The sequence below is a fragment of the Podarcis liolepis genome (assembly GCF_965112155.1).
Source record: "Podarcis liolepis genome assembly, chromosome: 8".
Lineage (NCBI taxonomy): Eukaryota > Metazoa > Chordata > Lepidosauria > Squamata > Lacertidae > Podarcis > Podarcis liolepis.
The window spans coordinates 53105523-53124457 of NC_139560.1; the positions used below are offsets into that span (position 1 = coordinate 53105523).

General features: G+C 40.7%; 1 protein-coding gene across 3 annotated transcripts in view; it reads right to left on the reverse strand.

Annotated features, from left to right (window-relative positions):
- The window catches only part of RTTN (rotatin), a 92173-nt gene that overhangs the window by 59769 nt on the left and 13469 nt on the right, over window positions 1–18935 (reverse strand). For 2 of the 3 annotated variants that reach the window (XM_083518450.1, XM_083518449.1), the window contains exons 12-26: window positions 17260–17472; window positions 15680–15792; window positions 14668–14794; window positions 14072–14197; window positions 12521–12637; window positions 11372–11508; window positions 10411–10585; window positions 8960–9059; window positions 7531–7619; window positions 6001–6118; window positions 4798–4894; window positions 3064–3132; window positions 2359–2547; window positions 1037–1276; window positions 12–156 (exon numbers count right to left, since the gene is read on the reverse strand). In XM_083518450.1, coding sequence (XP_083374576.1) covers window positions 12–156; window positions 1037–1276; window positions 2359–2547; window positions 3064–3132; window positions 4798–4894; window positions 6001–6118; window positions 7531–7619; window positions 8960–9059; window positions 10411–10585; window positions 11372–11508; window positions 12521–12637; window positions 14072–14197; window positions 14668–14794; window positions 15680–15792; window positions 17260–17472 — 2055 coding nt within the window. The remainder of the gene's footprint in view (window positions 1–11; window positions 157–1036; window positions 1277–2358; window positions 2548–3063; window positions 3133–4797; window positions 4895–6000; window positions 6119–7530; window positions 7620–8959; window positions 9060–10410; window positions 10586–11371; window positions 11509–12520; window positions 12638–14071; window positions 14198–14667; window positions 14795–15679; window positions 15793–17259; window positions 17473–18935) is intronic. The other variant, XM_083518451.1, reaches the window with a different exon arrangement.

Genomic DNA, 18935 nt, shown 5'->3' on the forward strand with positions numbered 1-18935 from the left:
TAGGGTCTTACATGCTTTAGGATTACATCCAGGATCCATTTTAGATGTTCTACATCTGACATAATCTTCTGTTCCTTAAGAAACTTGTTTAGGAAACATACAATGTCAATCAAGAGTTTCTCATCCTCTGAAGAAGCTGGAAGCACCTGAAGAAACCTTCAGTATAAGCAAGAATTTAGCATTATCACAGGTGTATCATAAGCTTTGACTGATATTCCCCATTCCATCTTTCAGGCTTGAATTATAAAGATACACTCAGATATGTGAAGAAAGCTAGCAGTAACATACAGACGGTAAGTGAAAATGCTCAGCACGAAATGCCGGCATGCAAATGTTAAAACTCGTTTTGACGCATTATGAGCTGCAGTTTCAAAATTTCATGCCATCCATGTGACAGTTTAGCAGAGGAGAAAGCAAACCATCCACCCCTTTGTCTTCTTTCTCATTTCATGTTCTATCCCACTGTCTCTGTGAGATACCGCTATGTGCACTGATAGACAGACCTGGAGACACCAACAACAACAACCATCTAACTGCCCAAGGATCTACTTGCGTCCAACAGGCTGGCAGGAGGGGTACAAGGTTGAAGGGGGAAGGAGAAAAGGGGCAAGCCACTCACTGCTCAGCCCAAGCCATTAATGCAAGCTGAGCTCAAATTATCTGCCGGGGGCTCTGATTAGGTTAGTACTGTACAGGGATGAGAAAGCAGCCAATGAAGCGGAATTCATTAGCTGGGGGGAATTTGTCAGATGTGGGGGCAGCTGATTACTATTTTTTAATAGTAGATATTATGGGCAGAGAAAGAGGACCGTGACTCAGTCGCATGTGCCTCATTCTATCCTTAGTCAGGCTATGAATCTCCCCCTCCGCTTGCTGCTAAACACAGATGGGTTTACCACTTTAAAGGATATTTATTCCAGTGCCAAATGCTTAGAAGGACTCCAAAGAGTCTGGATATCTTTGAAACTTTCAAAGCCAAATCTACTGTGACAGGCGGCTTTGTAGCCAGTTATGCACCTTGCACTTACACACTGACCTGCTTAATGCTGTTTGCCAAGCCAAGCACTTCAAAGTGGCCCCACAAGGGCCACTGCTGCAGATTAATGCCAGCCTGTCATTCAGAATGTAAAAATTCATTCTCGTGACAGCGGCCCGAACTTCCCTGTGGGACACTGCTCGAATGATGGAATTAAGACAATCTTGCAGCCCACTGGTTGCATGAGTTATCTTCAGGGTAATAATATCCTCCGAGGAGAGCTTTAATGTGTCTGGAAATCTGAAATGAAAAAGGAAATCAGCTGGTTGTTGAGGATTTCTTTTTTTTACAAGAGACTACTGAATGAAGCAAAACAAACATTTTGTCTTCTCTGATCAAATTGGCTTTGATCCAATTATTTTTTCTTGATTTGAAACTTTGGGCAGCATGTGTCTTGTTTTAAGAGATCTATCACTGAAAATACATTTCATTTATTGGCTAGTATTAATAAAGTAGTATTTCACAGAAGTATTCAGTATCTTCTTTGGGAGATCCCAGGATATATAATTAATTATAGCACTCAAGCACCCCCATCCTCTATCTGAATTCTCAAGTCAAACTAATTTACAAGGACTGAATCAAACTGGATTTGGAATCAGGCTTGGTGACCTGTCCCATCAATTGCCTCTCTAGTGTTCTCCTTCCATTTCCCAAACTTATCCCATTGTGCGACGGTGTTAGTAGAGAGACCTTTGGATGGCAGAGGTCTTGTCTTTAAGGAACTGATATGGGAAAGCTTTGGCAACTATATCTCTACGTTTCTCTCTAGCCTTAATGGACACTCCTACGACGTTTGTGGGACCATCCATACTTTTAACACAAGTGGCTCTGCTGTAGGAAGACTTTACCACTAATTTCCCCTATTTGGAAAAAGTATGCAAAAGGCAGGCTAGACAGTTGGGATGGCTGGTAGACTGGTTTGGTTGAGCTAATGGCTGATTGAGAGCGACTGCACTAATGTCATGAACATGGGGTTTCTCGGGGGCAACTGGTTGGCTACTGTGAGAACAGAATGCTACATGGGCCTTCAATCTGATCCAGCAGAGCTCTTCTTAAGTACTTATGTGCTTCCCACAACTTTGACTCCCACAGTCATTGTACTAATCACACATTCTAACTAGAAGCAGCATCCAGAGTTAACCCAATTTTGCTCTCCTTACATTTACAGTCAATGGAAAGAGGACAAGACCATACAGTGCTGGAGGAGACACCAACAAATTCCAGTTGTCACCCAATTCTTCACCCAAAATAGTCTTCCTGTTCCAAATTCTAGCACATGAGGGGATTCAAGAGGGGATTTTCAATGAAGGTGAATAGCTTACTCTTTGGTTCCTGTCTCATAATCAGTGAGTTTCAGTAAATTATCCACTCCATGGAACCAAGACAAGTTCCAAGCCATTTTAAGCATGTCTGACACCGGTTTCGAGGCCCAGAGTTCACAAGGAAATGGTAACACCACTGAATTGGGGCTCACAGCATGATGAGCTTTGACTCTGACAGGCAGATGATACCTTTAAGGAGAGAAGGGGGGTATGGCAAAAGTTAACATAGTTCTTTATCATCTGAAAACTTAATAAATCTGCTAATCTTCTGGCAATAACTGTTAATCTGTATGTATATAGCTTAAAAGAAACTTTAGGTTTTCTTTTTGTTATAATGTTATCCCAGTCTTACACACAATCTGCTGTGGTCTCCTATCCAAGGGACTGAAGGGCCCACATTTGCTTTGCTTCTGCAACACTGTGGTGTTAAAATGATCCTATATCATTTGCTAGGCCCTAGCTTAGAAGCGACTTATAGTAGAATACAAAAATTGCATATTGCAATTCCTGAAGATACACTCTGAAGACCTTGCTGCTACTTATTCCATCAGCTGAAGAATGCTTCAGTATGAGAATATTCACACTTCATGATGTGCATATGAAGTGGCTTCCCTAGGAAGTGGTCTGTTGATGGCACTTCCTGATGGGGCACTCCACAACACCAGAGATACAACTTTCTTAAAGATGCAGAGAAGAGAGACTTACCGTCTAACAACAGAAACAGGCAAACTAAAGGGAAGAATGCTGTAAGAGTCACAGGGAAAAGTATCGGCCCTACGAAAAAGAAAACAAGGAAGATAGCTGTATTAAAGAAGCACTCCATGGGTTAATCAATTAATTAACTGCCCTGTCACTTACACCAATGCATTAAACATTGTGATATGACACAAAGGCCTTAGTTTAGCACAAACTCACAGTGTGCTGATCCACACTGCCAAAATTGCAGGTGCTTTACTCTTCTCCCACTAGCACTTTCCCAACTCTCCAGAGCTGGTTTTGGAGGGCACCCAGGGAGCTGGAGGGGGCAGGAGAGGAAGCTCTGTTGCATAGATGGAAGTCAATTGCACCAGCAGAACTGCAGCCCTGGGCGCAGTTTTTAAAAAACCATTCACTTTTAAAACATTTTACTTCTGAAAACCAAGCAAAAGATACCAACCCCTTTTGAGAAAGTGTGTGTGGGCATGAGTGCAAAACAAATTTATTTTACTGAAAAAGAGCATAAAATACTCTTTAAAAATGGAAAGTTTAGATCAGGCATAGGCAAACTCGGCCCTCCAGATGCTTTGGGACTTCAACTCCCATCATCCCTGACCACTGGTCCTGTTAGCTAGGGATCATGGGAGCTGTAGTCACAAAACATCTGGAGGGCCGAGTTTGCCTATGCCTGGTTTAGATGGCTCTAAAGTTGTTTACCATTAATTGTTTAATAAATCAAAACATTAGTCGAAAAGGGCTTGTGCACCAACATTAAAAATTCACAACACATTATCCCTAACAATGCACTTGACCTTTGAGATCAAACTCCAATATGTATTAAGCTACTAAAAGTTCTGTTAATGCATTAACTGCTAGTGTAGTATCAAAACATTGGGCATGTGTTTCAATTCTGAAATTGATTACAATGGCCTTTAAAAAAAATCTCACTATAAGGCTATTTTGGTTAAAGCCTGCCAAACATTTCAGTTCATTTGGGCAAAACATTTAGTGGGCCGTGGACTAAAACCTTAAGAGAACTTACTGGCATTAGGCTTCCAAAATTAATGGGCTTAGATGCTAACAAAGCTCCAACCAGCAGGAGCATCCTGTGAGAAAAGTTCCACTCATAGGACTTCCCTACCAACAGAAGGGCAAAGAGATGTGGCTCCCTGCAGTCTTCGCTTTATAGCCACTAGGCTCCTCAAATATCTTCTTCAGAGTATCAGGGGACTCTCTAGAGCTGCAGTGTGAAGTTTCAAGCTTTCTGACATGCCTGGCATCATATCAAACATAAGGTGCAATAAACTGGATGTGGTTTGCTCCAAACGGTCCGGTGGGCCAATCTTCATGACTTGATGAGCCTAATTAGACCAACGGGTCAAATATTGCTCAGTTCTTGCTTATAATTTACATTTAACTTTGCTAGAACAGGGAGAACAAATACAGTGGCACCTCGGGTTAAGTACTTAATTTGTTCCAGAGGTCCATTCTTAACCTGAAACTGTTTTTAACCTGAAGCACCACTTTAGCTAATGGGGCCTCCTGCTGCTGTTGTGCCGCCAGAGCATGATGTCTGTTCTCATCCTGAAGCAAAGTTCTTAACCCAAGGTACTATTTCTGGGTTAGCAGAGTCTGTAACCTGAAGCGTATGTAATCTGAAGCGTATGTAACCCGAGGTACCACTGTATTTTGCTTGGTAGAAAAATAAAGGAACATAAAAGCAGTCACTATAAATCCACCTACCACATCTCTTTTCTTGATGCCTCATCAAACAGTAGTAGACAAAGCACTGCTGCTGCTTCACTCATGACAGCACCATAATCTTGGAATAACAAGCAAACTAAGAACAGAACAAAAAGAATTTAAAATATTTCTCCAAGCAGCATGACCATGGGGTTATACAAATATTCAAGTCTGCTGACGACACAATCCCATGCATCTCTACTCAGAAGCAAGTCCCATTGTTCAATGAGATTTACTCCCTGTTAAGCGTGCAAAGAATTGCAGCCTTAAAACTACTAATTACAGTAGAACTGCCAAGTTTGGATTTGCTTTTTAAAAGTAATCCATCTCCAAGAAGTACTAGAAATATTAATTCATTATATATAGCTGCAGGCGAAGTAATAAATACATCTTTAAAGTTTTTGGAAAGAAAATGCTAAAACGAAACAGCATTTAGAAATAGCATTTCTCCAAGGGCTGATTACCTATTCAGATGTTTAATCTGAGGTTCACAACAGTGAATCAGCAACCTCAGAACGTAGTGAATCAGCTCAAAATTGTTGACAGAGTTTTGGAATTCCAGACCATTGGTAATCGTGGCCAGTGTTTCTGGGGTCAAATGAATCAGGAGGCAGCAATTTATTTACAAGACCAATGAAGCTGAATTCCAGTAATCAAAAACCATTCAATGAGTATATGAGAAACTGGTACTTAAATTACAGTATTCTTTGAAGGAAACAGAGGCTGCAGTCCTAAGGACTAAGGAGCAAGCCCCTTTAAAACAGAATAATTTGTTTCCAAACAAACATGTGTAGCAGGAACGGGGAACCCATAGTCCCAACACTTAGAGGGCTACGGTTCCCTGACAACTGGCTAATGGGGGCTGTAGCCCAACATCTGGAGGTTCCACAAGTTCCCCATCTCTGACGTGTAAGATTGTGCTGTATGACAGAAACAGATTTTTTAAAAAAGAAACGGATCCACTTAACATGCTAAATCGATTCTATGTAATTCATTAAAAACTAGTTTAAAAGTAAGCCTTTGGGGCCGTCCTAGCCTTAATATCTGAAGCAACAATGTGCTGTTGGACATTTAAGCCTCTAACCGAATAAATAAAATGCTACACTCTGGTAAAAATCCTACCCTCTTATGGCTTTTGCATATCCCCCATTAATGGACCGACAAGGCTATGCACAGTTTTTAGCTATAATTCTGTAAAGTTACCTCTAAATAACACCAGCAAGACAGATGGCTGGTTGGCCAGGGAGAGCCGCTTTGCTGGATCTGCATATGTAAGTTTCCGTAACAGGGTAAGACATGGCAACATCATACACCCCATAACCTGCCAAAGCCAGAAAATGTTTCGTTAACAGCGATGCATTATGCCATCCGGCACTCTGCGTACCTTCTCTCTTTTTCCCCAACCCTCTCTGCTTCCCTGGAAACTTAAAAAGAATTCAAAAAGCCTACATAAGCCCTAATTTTTCACTTTTCATTGTCCCAGGCCTAGAGGACCAATGACCATTTTTAAACTCATGTTTGAATATTCAGGTGTAAAGGTATAAATTCAATGGAACGAGTTCACAACATGTCTTTCATCTTTTCATCCTTAGGCATTTTCATCTCTCTGTAACACACACAAAAGCTAATAAAGATGGAAATATAGAATGCATTATCTCTTGCTGTGGTGGCAAGTCTCCGCAACTGGGATGTGTCTCAGTCACAGGGCACCAAGCAGGCATAACCTGGTTCAGTAGTAACATCTTGGGTGGAATATTACACGGATGAAGTAAGACTACTCATACCTTTACACTTGGCTCCACTCAAAACAAGGAAGTTTGCAAATCTGAATGAATAGAAGCCTCATATATCACTGGTGCAATTAACCCATAATCCTAAACCACGGTTCACATTCATATCCTGGTTCTGATAACTATCTGTGACTCGTGCAAACCACAAAATACTTTCCCATATTTTGAGGAAAAAGGAACCCATGGTTTGTTCAAAATTGCAAGACAAAACTTTAAAAGTTCTCCCTTCACATAAAGAGGGAGGAAAGCACACTGTGGCTAGTGACCACACCAGAAAAAGAAAACCTGTTACTGAGACTTTGCAGACTGTTTATGTCTGATTTTTTATTAGATTATGTTTAACTGGATTGTATTAAGCAGGATTTCATTGTATTTTTGCTGTTTTGTGCATGGTTTAGCACCCAAGGATTACAAACATAGCGTTTCTTCTTCTACTATATGCCAAAGCCAAAAATTAACATTCTTCAACATGCTTATTTCCCAGCTATACCTAATCAAAGTCTAAATAGTATTTTTATCAGATAAAAAAAAAATTGCCCACCAAGAATATTGAAGGCACAAACCTAGAAAGTTATTTGATAAAACTATTGTGAATTCTTAAATTGCAAGTCTCTTTCCCTAGATTCAGAACTATGGTCATTGGTTATTTTTTGTTGTTACATACAGACTGATGATAACAGGTTTAAAGAACAGGAAGTTAAAAGATATCTTCCACTGAATTGCATGTGCTTAATCACTATGTTAAGATAAGAGCCAAATAACTCAATTAGTTTTGCTCATCCAGTGGAAATACTAAAAAGCGGGGTGTTCAATTGCCTATTTTTACAACTGCACTTTTAAAGTATTTAATTCTTATATGAAATATGTTTTATTGAACATACAGTAATTTGAGATGGAAAGTGGAGGCTGAAAAAAGTCACATCCTGTTGTCATTCTGTTTTACCTTGCCATCCTGGTCAACACATTCAGCAAAGTATGAAAGTATTTTGTCTATGACACCCATCTTTTTGATGATTTCATGCATTTTAGAATCTAGAAAGGGGAGTAAGACAGAAATTAGCAGGACTCAAATGCTGGGCACATGTGTTATACACATGTACTAATAATTGAGCACCATGTTTTGAAGACACTTGTGGGTTGCCATATTTCAAAAAGTAAAACCCAGGACACCCTGAAAGTGTGCCTCTTCCCTGCAATCATTAAGCTAGAATTGGCTGTTATGATAACCTTATGATTCCACTGAAAACAGAAGCCTTGCCTCTACTGCTATTACTCCCTGCCTCTAGTTTACATCTATGAGTCAACAGTCGCCAACTTTTGGGGATCCAGCAGCACATTTGCAAACTGTGTGAACACCAAACAACCACTGCAACCAAGGACATCACTGCAACCTAGTCTACTGCCCACAACAGTCTCATTTTGGTGGGGGGACGACCTGTGGGTGCCATGTTGGCAGCCCCTGCTCTGGGCCACGCAAAATGTACAACATGGCATCATCGTTATAAGAGGTATCCCATTTCATTAGTTGCTACTCACAGTGAGGGGAACACTCAATTGCAACAAAGCCATGTTTAATGTTTCAGCTCAGCTAGGACCAACCTTGGCTCCTTATCCCTCCCTTCCCACAACTGAGTATTCTACCTGAGCCACAAAAATGTGTGTAAATTTTACAGTGAGTTAGAATTGCACTCTTGCTCCCAGTCCCATGCTTGATGCCATTTTACCTCCCTAATTAGACTCTTTCAGGTAAGACAAGTACCACTAGTTGAAGGAAAGGCCACAGTGGAAATCTCAGCTTTGGCCAGATGGGAAGAAAGCTACCATTGTTGAATGCCCCACCAGCCGTAACAATCAGAAAGTACGACCATAGGGTGTTTCAGGGAAGCATGTGGCACCTTTATGCAGTTTGGGCCTCTCAGTTACATCAGCTCAGAGCTGCTAGCAAAAAAAATTACAGGAAACCACCCCACACATCCTCTGCCCTGATCAGTGTGAACTGGCAGGGTTTGGGATGTGGTAGTGGATCTGCAGCTCCACCCCTCCATAACCTAAGTTACAATTGCTTCCGTAGTGTCTGAATTCGCTTGTTTTCTTGCTCCCTCCACATCCTTTTTGCTATTGTCCCCTGTCTATTAGATTGTAAGCCTGCAGGCTTTTTAAAAAAATAAATAAATAATATCAGTTGATGGGGTGCATACCTATTACAATTGTCAGAACAAATCATTCATGAAATAATCAATCCAGGTCGCAAGATTATCTCAAAAGGGGTTAGATGGAGCATCCATCCTAAAACATTATGCCAAAACTACTCCCAAGGAGAAAGTAACTCTGTGAACTACTGCTGGTAAAAGTATGTAGGAAAAACACTTTACCTTGCATAATTACAGCTAGCTGCTCAGCTGCTGACTTCCTCAAAACTAGATCAATTGTGTCTGAGATAAAGATATCATACAGCTTTTCAACAGTCTCAGCCTAAAAATAAAATGATACATACCATTATCTATCTGGAACAATATTTGCCTTCGTAATCCCATCAGGGGCAGAGACACCTTCAGCTCAATCGTATAAGGGTTATTTGATTTGATGTTGCTTCATTCTGCCTTATGTTAAGTGGCTAGAGGGGATCCTTTGGGCACAAGCACAGTATCAATTTAGCGTATTTTATACTAGGGCAAGGGAACCTGTTGTTGGACTCCAACTTCCATCATTCCTGATCAGTGGCTACACTGGTTGGGGCTGACTACACAGCAATTTGAGGACAAGAGGTCTTACAAAGTTCTAAAGTGTGGGGAACGTTTCGCCTGCCAGATGTTGCTGAACTACAACTCCCATCATCCCTGGCCATTGGCCACACTTGCTAGGGCTGATGGAAGTTGTTGCTCAGCAACATCTGGAAGGACAAAGGTTGTCCATACCTGCTCTTAAAGTACTGGTGCCAAGGTGTTCGTTTCTGCATATGCCACAAACTCCTTCTTTAGCTTTGCTCTACAGGCAAACTGTACAACGTGGGTGTACATTTTGCTGTGCTTGGGGCCTCATTGGAAGTAAATTTACTTACAATGTAATATAAAAAGTACAAGAATCCCAGGTGGATACCAGTGCCTAATTCTGCACCTGATCTCTTTGCCAGCTACCAAGACAAGCTCGATCCTACGCTTGGTCATTAATTAACCATGGTGAAAACAAAAGCCTCTTTTTCTTCTCAACTCACACTGCCTTATCAATAACTATGGACATTCCTTAAGAAACTCCTTTACCTCTGCTTTGTACATAGGAAAATTGTCACTGATTCCCAGATATGATCTGGACTAAGGACACTTTGCCCCACTTGGCTCAGAACCTTCACCTTTAAGACCACCCAAACAGACTGAAGTTAGAAACATGGACTAACATATTTCATTGGTTAGCATTACCTGAAGTTTCCCTCAACAAGTGCCAGTTGACTGACCTTCTGCCTCAGGACCCCAAATTTTTAAAATTGCTTATATTGCTTAAATTGCTTAAATTGCTCTTTCGCACTCAGGCCGTTCCATGCTTCGTTCAGTCTGTTCTATCTCTGTAGGACCCCATAACAGCAGATTCTTTCACCCCACAGCTTGTTCTCTCCTCTAACCTGTTCCTTTCCCTCCTTTCCATAGCTATCCTTTTCCTCTGGATCAGTCACGTCCCTCAGGTCACAGTGACTACCAGGAAACCCACGCTTCTCCTCAACGCTGGCACAGAATATTTTCAACAGCATCTTCAACACTAGAACCCTCTTGCATTGGGGGATACAGCTCCAGTTCAATGCTAGCAATCTCTGTTAAAAGGCTCCTTTGTTCACCTTAAATACTGACTCTCTTGCTGAATCTCCCAGCTTGAGTTCAACAGTCTTTTCCACAATAAGTAAGTTAGGGATGCTTGAAAGGACACTACTCTGTGGTAGTGGGTGCCTCAGGGTTGCCTCTTCTTCAGTCGTAAGATGAAACATCAAGTGTTTGAGCGCCGTGGAACGGACTCTGAGGAAATAAAATGTATGCTTTGAATTTTCCCTAGAAAACATTTCCTGCTCTTCAGTTTATACCCAATGCCCTGAACTTTTAAAGTAGACACATATATGCAGAAATGCTTGGTGTTCAGTCCCCATCCCCTTCTAAATAGGATGCAATGTTTTCAGTACACCTGCTACTTGAACTTCTCCAATATCTTATACCACATTGGGCTGAAGTAGTGTTTGAATATATAAAGAACCAACCAAATGATAATTTCTGGGGGGAAAGAGGAAACTGCACTGACCAGCTTTCATTCAACGCTGATAAGACTTACTCTAAATGCAACTGTCATGTTCTACAAGTTGGTTTTATTATTTTTCCTACTGCAGCTTACTAATGTCTGAGCAATCCTTCCTTCAGATTTAAACAAAGAGTCTCTTCAGCTGCTCACTCTACTTCAGGGGCACCTAACTGTGTCCCCCTACTTACTTGCTCCTGCGCTTTTCCAATCAAGTGTCTGGAGATCTACGGATAGGCCTAATTTATTTAATTCTTAGCATCTTGATGGTGCTACTTTTCTCTGAGAAAATTTATTGAGTAGGAGCATTGTCCCTTACATTTTATTTCACCTTTCCTTGCTTAAAGTAGTCCAAATTAAATTTCCACTGAAAAATTGCTATTGGGGTGTCCAGTACCACCTGCACTTGAAAAACAACCTAGTTCATCTAGAATTCTCTGCAAGAAGCAGGTCATAATGACAGATGCAATGCCAGTCTTCCTCATATACAAAAAGAATATTGCAGATATACTCACAATGGTTTTTTTGAGAACAGAAGACGCAAGGCAGCTTTAAGTCTTGTAGTTCTGGGGAGAATCCCTTCTTTTTCAGAATTTGTTTCACTCAGTGAGAGGATGCAACTACCCAGAGCGTCTTCTGTGTCTGCATAGCCCTAAGTGTGCATTTAAAAGTTCACATCGGCCATTTAACAGAATAGTAAGTCATGCATTGTAATAATTTTCTTGGCAACAGTAAATTCACCCTGATTAATGGGCAATTTCAAGTTTGTAGGCCAAATTCATTTGATGGGTGATTGCTCAACACCACCAACACTATATGAACAAGTGCTCCACCAAATTTTTGAGAGGTTCAGTTACAATTTCAGAAGACTGGAAATGTTTCGTTATTTAAAAAGAAAAAGAAAAAAAGCCTTTGTACATTTTTCATACCACTTCACAACCACTGTTCCCTTGATTGGCTGCTGCATCAGAGGGGAGTATGAAAGGGTATATGGTTCCATTGCCCCCCCATCAATCCTGATTTACCCCAATGTTCTGGCAGTTTCTTTATTTTATTTTAAATTTTCAAAAGATCACAAACACGCACCTTCCAAACTGTTCTGGCAGTTTCACTACACCCCAAAGCTGTGTGGCAAACCTTTCACCCCAATTTGTATTTCATGAATGAGTGAACATGTATGCCTACATGTTTCTTAAACATGACCTCTGGTTTTTCGGATCAGCACTACTATTCTCATGGTCGTAAAATGACTGGGATTAATCTCATGAGATAGGAGGAGCAATGATTCTACAGCAAATTGACCTACCAAGAAACTTCAAGATATACAAGGAAATCTATAACTTGTCCCCCGAGTCAGGATCAATGAGGATTTAAGATGGTTAGGAAGAATAAGGTTCTGAAGAACTATTCAGAAAAATGCTGGATAATCCATTTGAAATTAAGCTTTCCCATTTCGAAATAAGCCTAATGCTACATTGTTCTCCAGCATTCACTCAGAATATCCAATGAACAAGTATATTGATTGCTCCTCCATTCCTTATTTGCCTGGCCGCCATGTTTATAAATATCCATCTTTCCCTATTGTGTAATGTCATTGCTGCTCCTATTGGCAAAGCAATTAAGCTTAGTTCAAGATAAACTGTGTTCCGAGAAGGCGAAATTACCTGAAGAATTGGAACAACAGGATAGAGGGCCTCAATAAACTTGTTCCAGGTCACTGCTGCCATCATCAATCGGCCCTGAAGAAGATACATCAGCATAAAAGTGGCGGCTGAGCACACCTGTTTTAATGAAAGAAGGCAAGGTAGCAGAATAAAGAGTGGTCAAACCAATTTGTTGGTGCCATAAAAGGAAATTAGGCTGTGCCTTGGAAGCTTTAACATCAAATAGCTTTGTGCTTTGTTTGAAATCCAACTGTGGTGAAATACTATCATGAGCCTACTGTTATCAAATGGTCTTCAAGTAGAGTGCAAGACTCAGCTGCCTTGTAGCAAAGCATCCACCCAAAAATGGCAAAAAGAGCTTCCCTGCGTTAAGGTTTAGGGCATGTTTTACAACTGGTGGTTGGCTTTGCTTACTTCCCACAGAGCAGACTGGCTGCAATGGGGGGATAAATCTCAGCACAATACCTGAACTTTATTCTATCCTTTGAGTACATGTCAACAAACCTGGTACAGAATCTCTGGTAAGAAACCTCTGATCTGAACGTTTCTCACATTCAAAATGAAGAACAAGCTTGAAAAGGTATGGAACCATTCCCTGAAGGCTCAGAAACCCAACAGTATGATGGTAGACGTTGACTGTGTCTCCTTCCACAACTCAAAATATAGAATAAGATAGCTGGGTCCCAGATGCATGACAACAAATGTTATTTCCCACACTAGTCTACCTGAGTGCCTAGACCACTTCCACATAGGATGGACTGCATCTTGTCCACATTTTCAGGTTGAAAACACTGGGTGGTATTCAAGTCAGTTTTACTCAAGAGTTAACCTATTGAAATTAATGAATGTAACTAATGTTCATTTATGTTAATGGGTCTACTCAAAGTAAAACTTACTTTAATACCACCCTTTGAAAATTATCTATGACCTGACAGTGCTCTGAACACCTTTACAGACACTAGCAACTACACTGTCAAAACAAAGATATGAGAGATTTTATTCTAGTAATGCCTTGCAAACATGTCACAACTGTTCCTTTTACTATCAACACACCACCTTATTCTTTATATACAGTAGCTGCCATAATAGAATATTTCCTATGCCTGAAACAACATAGTGCTTCTAGAAGCAGTTGTGTGTTGTTTTTGACATGCAACATAAATCATAAGCTCCTGATAAGGAGTCTTCAAAAGTTCAGAAAGCATGGTTACATATTAGCTTCACTGAAAAACAGCAGGGACAGTTAACACTATGAAGAAAAGGGCCACTTGGCAAGGCCCCATTTCCCAGAATCCAAGTCCCCTGAATGGGAGAAGAGGAGAATTTTGTTATGATGACATCCTTGGGCTACACAAAACTTAGTCACATAAAAAAAAATACAAGGTCTTCTTCAAATTCCCCACCATTCTTATGACTCAGTTGAAACATTCTGAGGTAAATTCCACTGAATGAAAGAAAAAACTTTAGATGTTTAGAAAGTCCTTTGATGTATCCAATACCTCTCAACATACTGATTAACTCACAGAGGATTAGATGAACAAAATGTAGTACCTCATGATGGGAATCTTGAAGGCCAAAACTACAGATTTCATAGAGAACTTTGGGATGAAGCAGAAAATGTATTCCATAGCTGACTGAAGAAACGGGTTTAGTGGCATTATGAATTCCTAAACATTCCTAGAAAGAATACATAAAAGACAGCTAAGTATTGTCTTGACAATATTGAAGCCATGCACAAACAGTCAAGCTATTTCCAGCAAGATAATAATGACACCATTAACTAAAATGGATGCTAAGGGCTGGGCTGTTGGCTCTGTTTATCTGCCTTAAGCGAGCAGCTTTTTATATACACCAAATGAGAAGAACTATAATAAAGTATGATTTAGCAGGTGGACAGGGAATAGAGACAAAGAAATCGTGTAGACACATCCCTCTCCTCTGTGAAACTCAGCAAAATCTGAACGTGCTCAGGCATAATTCATGCCAAGCAAGCTTAACATCATACAGCAAAACGCTGGGTTTTCAGCCCAACACGACTAAGGCAGCTTTTGAAACGGACTGTTCCTATGAGATTACTAAATGGTAGGGAAGAAAAAGAAATCTTTCTTTAGCTTGGAAGTAAATTGCAAGGCATTTTAAATGCTAACCTTAACAGTTTTGAGGCAGTAGCGATAGGCTTCAGTTCGTATATTCGGCAGAGGATGGGACAACAGATGGAGGAGCACCTTCTGACTCTCTGCCTGCAGCAACGGGCTAGCTTGGGCAGACTTCCAGCTACAAACAGAAATAATTCAATACAAAGAGAAATTAATTGCTCTGAGACATGGGCAGCCAATTCGTTAAGCCTTGGGGTGCAGATTCCCCCTAGCCAAGGCACTCGGGAGCTTACAACTAATTCAGTTACTTCCTCATCTTTTGTAGCTGTGTGGTTAATTGCTAGACTGTCGACTTTGGCCACATCCACACCATACTTTTAAAGCAGTTATGCCGCTTGAACGGCCCCGGCGTCTCCCAAAGAATCCTAAGAACTGTCATTTTTAAGGGCGCTGGGAACTGTAATGCTGTGAGAGGCTTCCTAGTAAATTTTCGCCTCAACAACCCTTAACAAAAGTAGAGCTTTCAGGATTCCTTGGGTGAAGCCATTACTTTAAATGTATGGTGAGGATGTGACTGATTTCTGAAGAAACATATGCTACAGTGCACTTTCCTGTGTCAATGTGGGGGCAGTGGTACGGTGTTGGGAGCACAGCTCTGCAACTCTGCCCTACCATACAGGCTGCTACTGCTTTATACAATTTAAAGGGTGCCCTTTAACCAACATTCTTAAGGCGGACTACAGGGATGGCGGGATTCTTGGGCAGGAGCCTCCTTCTTCACATGTACTGCCCTGCAAATCATCCTGTGTATCTATAAGCACTACGTAAGACAGGCCTGCAATCCTATACACACTTACCTAAGAGGACAGGATTGCAATCTTACTTCCAGATAGGAGTGTATAGGATTGTGTTGTAAGCCAGCACTTACTACTGGCTAAATTTACGACAGACAGACAGCGTAACAATTTAAGTATAGCCCCATACTTTTAAAAATAGCCCTGTACTCTTGTTTCCAGCATCATGACACGGGGCTTTCTTGCAAGTTAAGTTGCCATATGCTTACATGTCTGAGCAAATGCTGAGGAATTCCTGAAGTAGAGGGAAGTGCTGATGATATGGGAGACTTTTTAGGGCCTGTTCTACCATCTCCAGTAGATCAAGAAGATTATTTTCTCCCTACAAAAGAGTACATATGAATCACAGAATTTAATTTTTTTAAAAAAATACTGAAACAGGTCACTTAAGGGTTAATGAACAAGCATTATCTTCTAAACAAGTAATCATTTGCTAATTACAATGGATGCAACTAGGAATAGTAGCCGTCAAAAATGCAACACGTACACCCCAAACCAGTCTATAGCAGACCCATTAATTCCACCATGTAATACGCTTAAATAACACAAGAGTGAATTTTATTGGCAAGTAGGACCAAGGATAGATCAAGCATGCCTAAGCCTGCCCACACTGCAGCGTGATTTCACTAAGTTGTACAATCCAAGAGGGGTGTACTGTTGAAATATCATAGGGCAATAGATGGTTCTCTCAAAATACCTCCAATAACCTTAGTGGAACTCATTCTATGGCAGGGTGTGTGGCACTACGGGAAGATCATTTATGTCAACACAGCTAAGAGAACTTCTAAGGTTCGTCACGAGTAGCAATGTGATTTTTTTTCCCCCACACAGAGGGAACAGTAGAGAAAAGGAAGTGTTTTGGATAGTGATGGCAACAGGTAAATAATATAATATGTAAAACACAACAAACTGACATACCCGTTATCGTCATTATCTTGATACATCTTAGAACTAACCCTATTGTGAACAGGGCTAGCTCCTGAGACGTAACAAGCATATATAAGATTAAAACAACTTGATGACATTTTTTGCCCATGCACCAGTCAGGCCAAGCTGTCCTCTCTCCCCGCAAAAGACACTTTCTCACACTCCTCACTACCCAAGGATGAAAAGAACTCAGAATGGTAAAACGTAGGACCTTCACTCTCTTGCCCTTATTCTGGAACACTGATGAAATCATTCTTCAACAAAGGCTGTAACCCCCTTACACAGTTACACTGCCAAATCACTGAGGTCTTAGGGAAAGTCACTATTTGTGGTCCCCCCCCCCCATGGTTCGGATGCATGGCTTATATCCACCAGGAGCTTGGCATTCAGTACCGTGGGCCCAATTTTATGTAACTCCCTTCCAGCTGAGGTAAGACAAGCTCTCTCCCTGCTGGTGGCTACTGAGATTTTAAAAACCTACGTTCTGATTTTATAGTTTTGACTGGAGTGAGGGGGGGAGGGTTGCACCGAGTTACTAATACACTGCTTATGAGAGCATTATAATTAAGTGGTATATAAATTGTCAAGAACAGATTATTATTATTATTATTATTATTATTATTATTATTATTATTTCATTTACAGGTCGCTTCCCATGAGGCACCCTGAGGTGATTTACAATACAATAAAAACACACAGAGCAACTGCATATATAAGAACAGCCAAAACATTTGCATATATCAAAACAATTTTTTAAAAAATATATATCCGAAAGCTATTTAAAAGGACACCACCACAACATATATGAAAATCAACTGGAATAAAATTCCCCACTTGGATCACTGAATTCAATGTTTCCTACCTCCTTGTGGACTTCCGCCATAAAGTTACAGGTACACTCAACAGAATAGGCAGCCTCTGCAGCTTGTTTATAGATGCTGTAGTTTTCTGAATTCATTTGTTCCAAATAAGCTATGACAGAGTCATGAATACTTGGATATTCCAAGGAGAAAGGCATGTCCACGGAAAGGTCAAATAAAGCTGCTAGTAAACTCTCTGGTAAAACACTGTCAGCCTTAAGAAAGGGAGGACAGAACAGACTAAGAGTCTATTTGAAAACAAGTACAAAAATTAATTGTACCATTTGTAAATAATTTTTAACACAAACAATTCCCTCAAAAAAAAAAGAACATTTATCTGCAGATGTGCTAAGCTAACATTTTTATTCAAAGCGATGTGTGTGGTCATGAGGTGGTACCTATAGAATTTGAACTAAATAACAATGCCGAAAAGTGATCGACTGGCCAAGGCAAAATCCTATATGAGGTTACAGTTGCAATCTCCAAGTTAGATAAGGCTGTGTATTTTGAGTTCAAAATGCACTGCACAGGGAACAACCCCTAAAACCATACAGAAACTGCACAAAATTTGGCAGCCCATCTCTTAATGACAGAAGTTCACCAATATAACACATGGCACTATCAGTGAGCTTCTGAGAAGAATTTAAGGCTTTTCAAATTCTGGGCCTAGAATGCATTATTCCACCTCCTTTATTACTTCTCTTCAGGTCATTAATCTGAGGGCATCAGATTCTACACATTCTGGTGTAGCAGGAACTGTTAAGCGATGGTATCCTAAGTACTGAACTCCCCTCTAAAAAGGGAAGAGTGCACACACAATAGTTCAGAACAAGACCTTTCTTACTTCAAAAAAAAATTATCGCAGAACCCCCGGTATACATGTTGCAGCACTGCCTTCCAGATGTTCTAGACCACAGTTCCCATGATCCCTGAGGATCAACAGTAATCACAGTCCACCAGATCTGAGGGCACCACATTGGCTAGCTACTCCACCCACAAGCTACCTATTTTAGAAAGTACAGTGGTACCTCTAGTTATGAACTTAATTCATTCCGAAGGTCCGTTCTTAACCTGAAACTGTTCTTCACTAGAGGCGTGCTTTTGCTAATGGGGCCTTTTGCTACCGCTGCGCTGCCAGCACACAATTTCCGTTCTCATCCTCAGGCAAAGTTCTCAGCTCGAGGTAACTCTTCCAGGTTAGTGGAGTTTGTAATCTGAAGCATTTGTAACCTGAGGCATTTGTAATTCGAGGTACCACCTGAATTTACAGCAGCTGGATCCACACAATCTTCAGCCAGCATCTTTGCTGTGCTTTTGCAGCTCCAGCTATGCATTTATTGCCCCTTACCATTATCAAGAAGCAACAAAATTAAAAGAGAAAGCCTGCCCCATTCCCCATCAGTATGGGTGTAAATAGAACTAAGGCCTGCTTCACATATTTTAAAAATTCTCTCCGTGCAGGATACATACTGTGTGCATCAGCCCTAAAGCACATCTGGATTAACTGGGATGTAGGCTGAGCTACGTTATTTTCTTTAACCACCAGATGGCAGACAGCACACCTAATCCACATTTTAAGATTTACTGTTCCTTTATAATGCTCCAATACCAAATACTTTAAGACACAGCGGGATGCTAATGTTTTATCTCAGCTTCATGCATGCATAATCTGCATGAA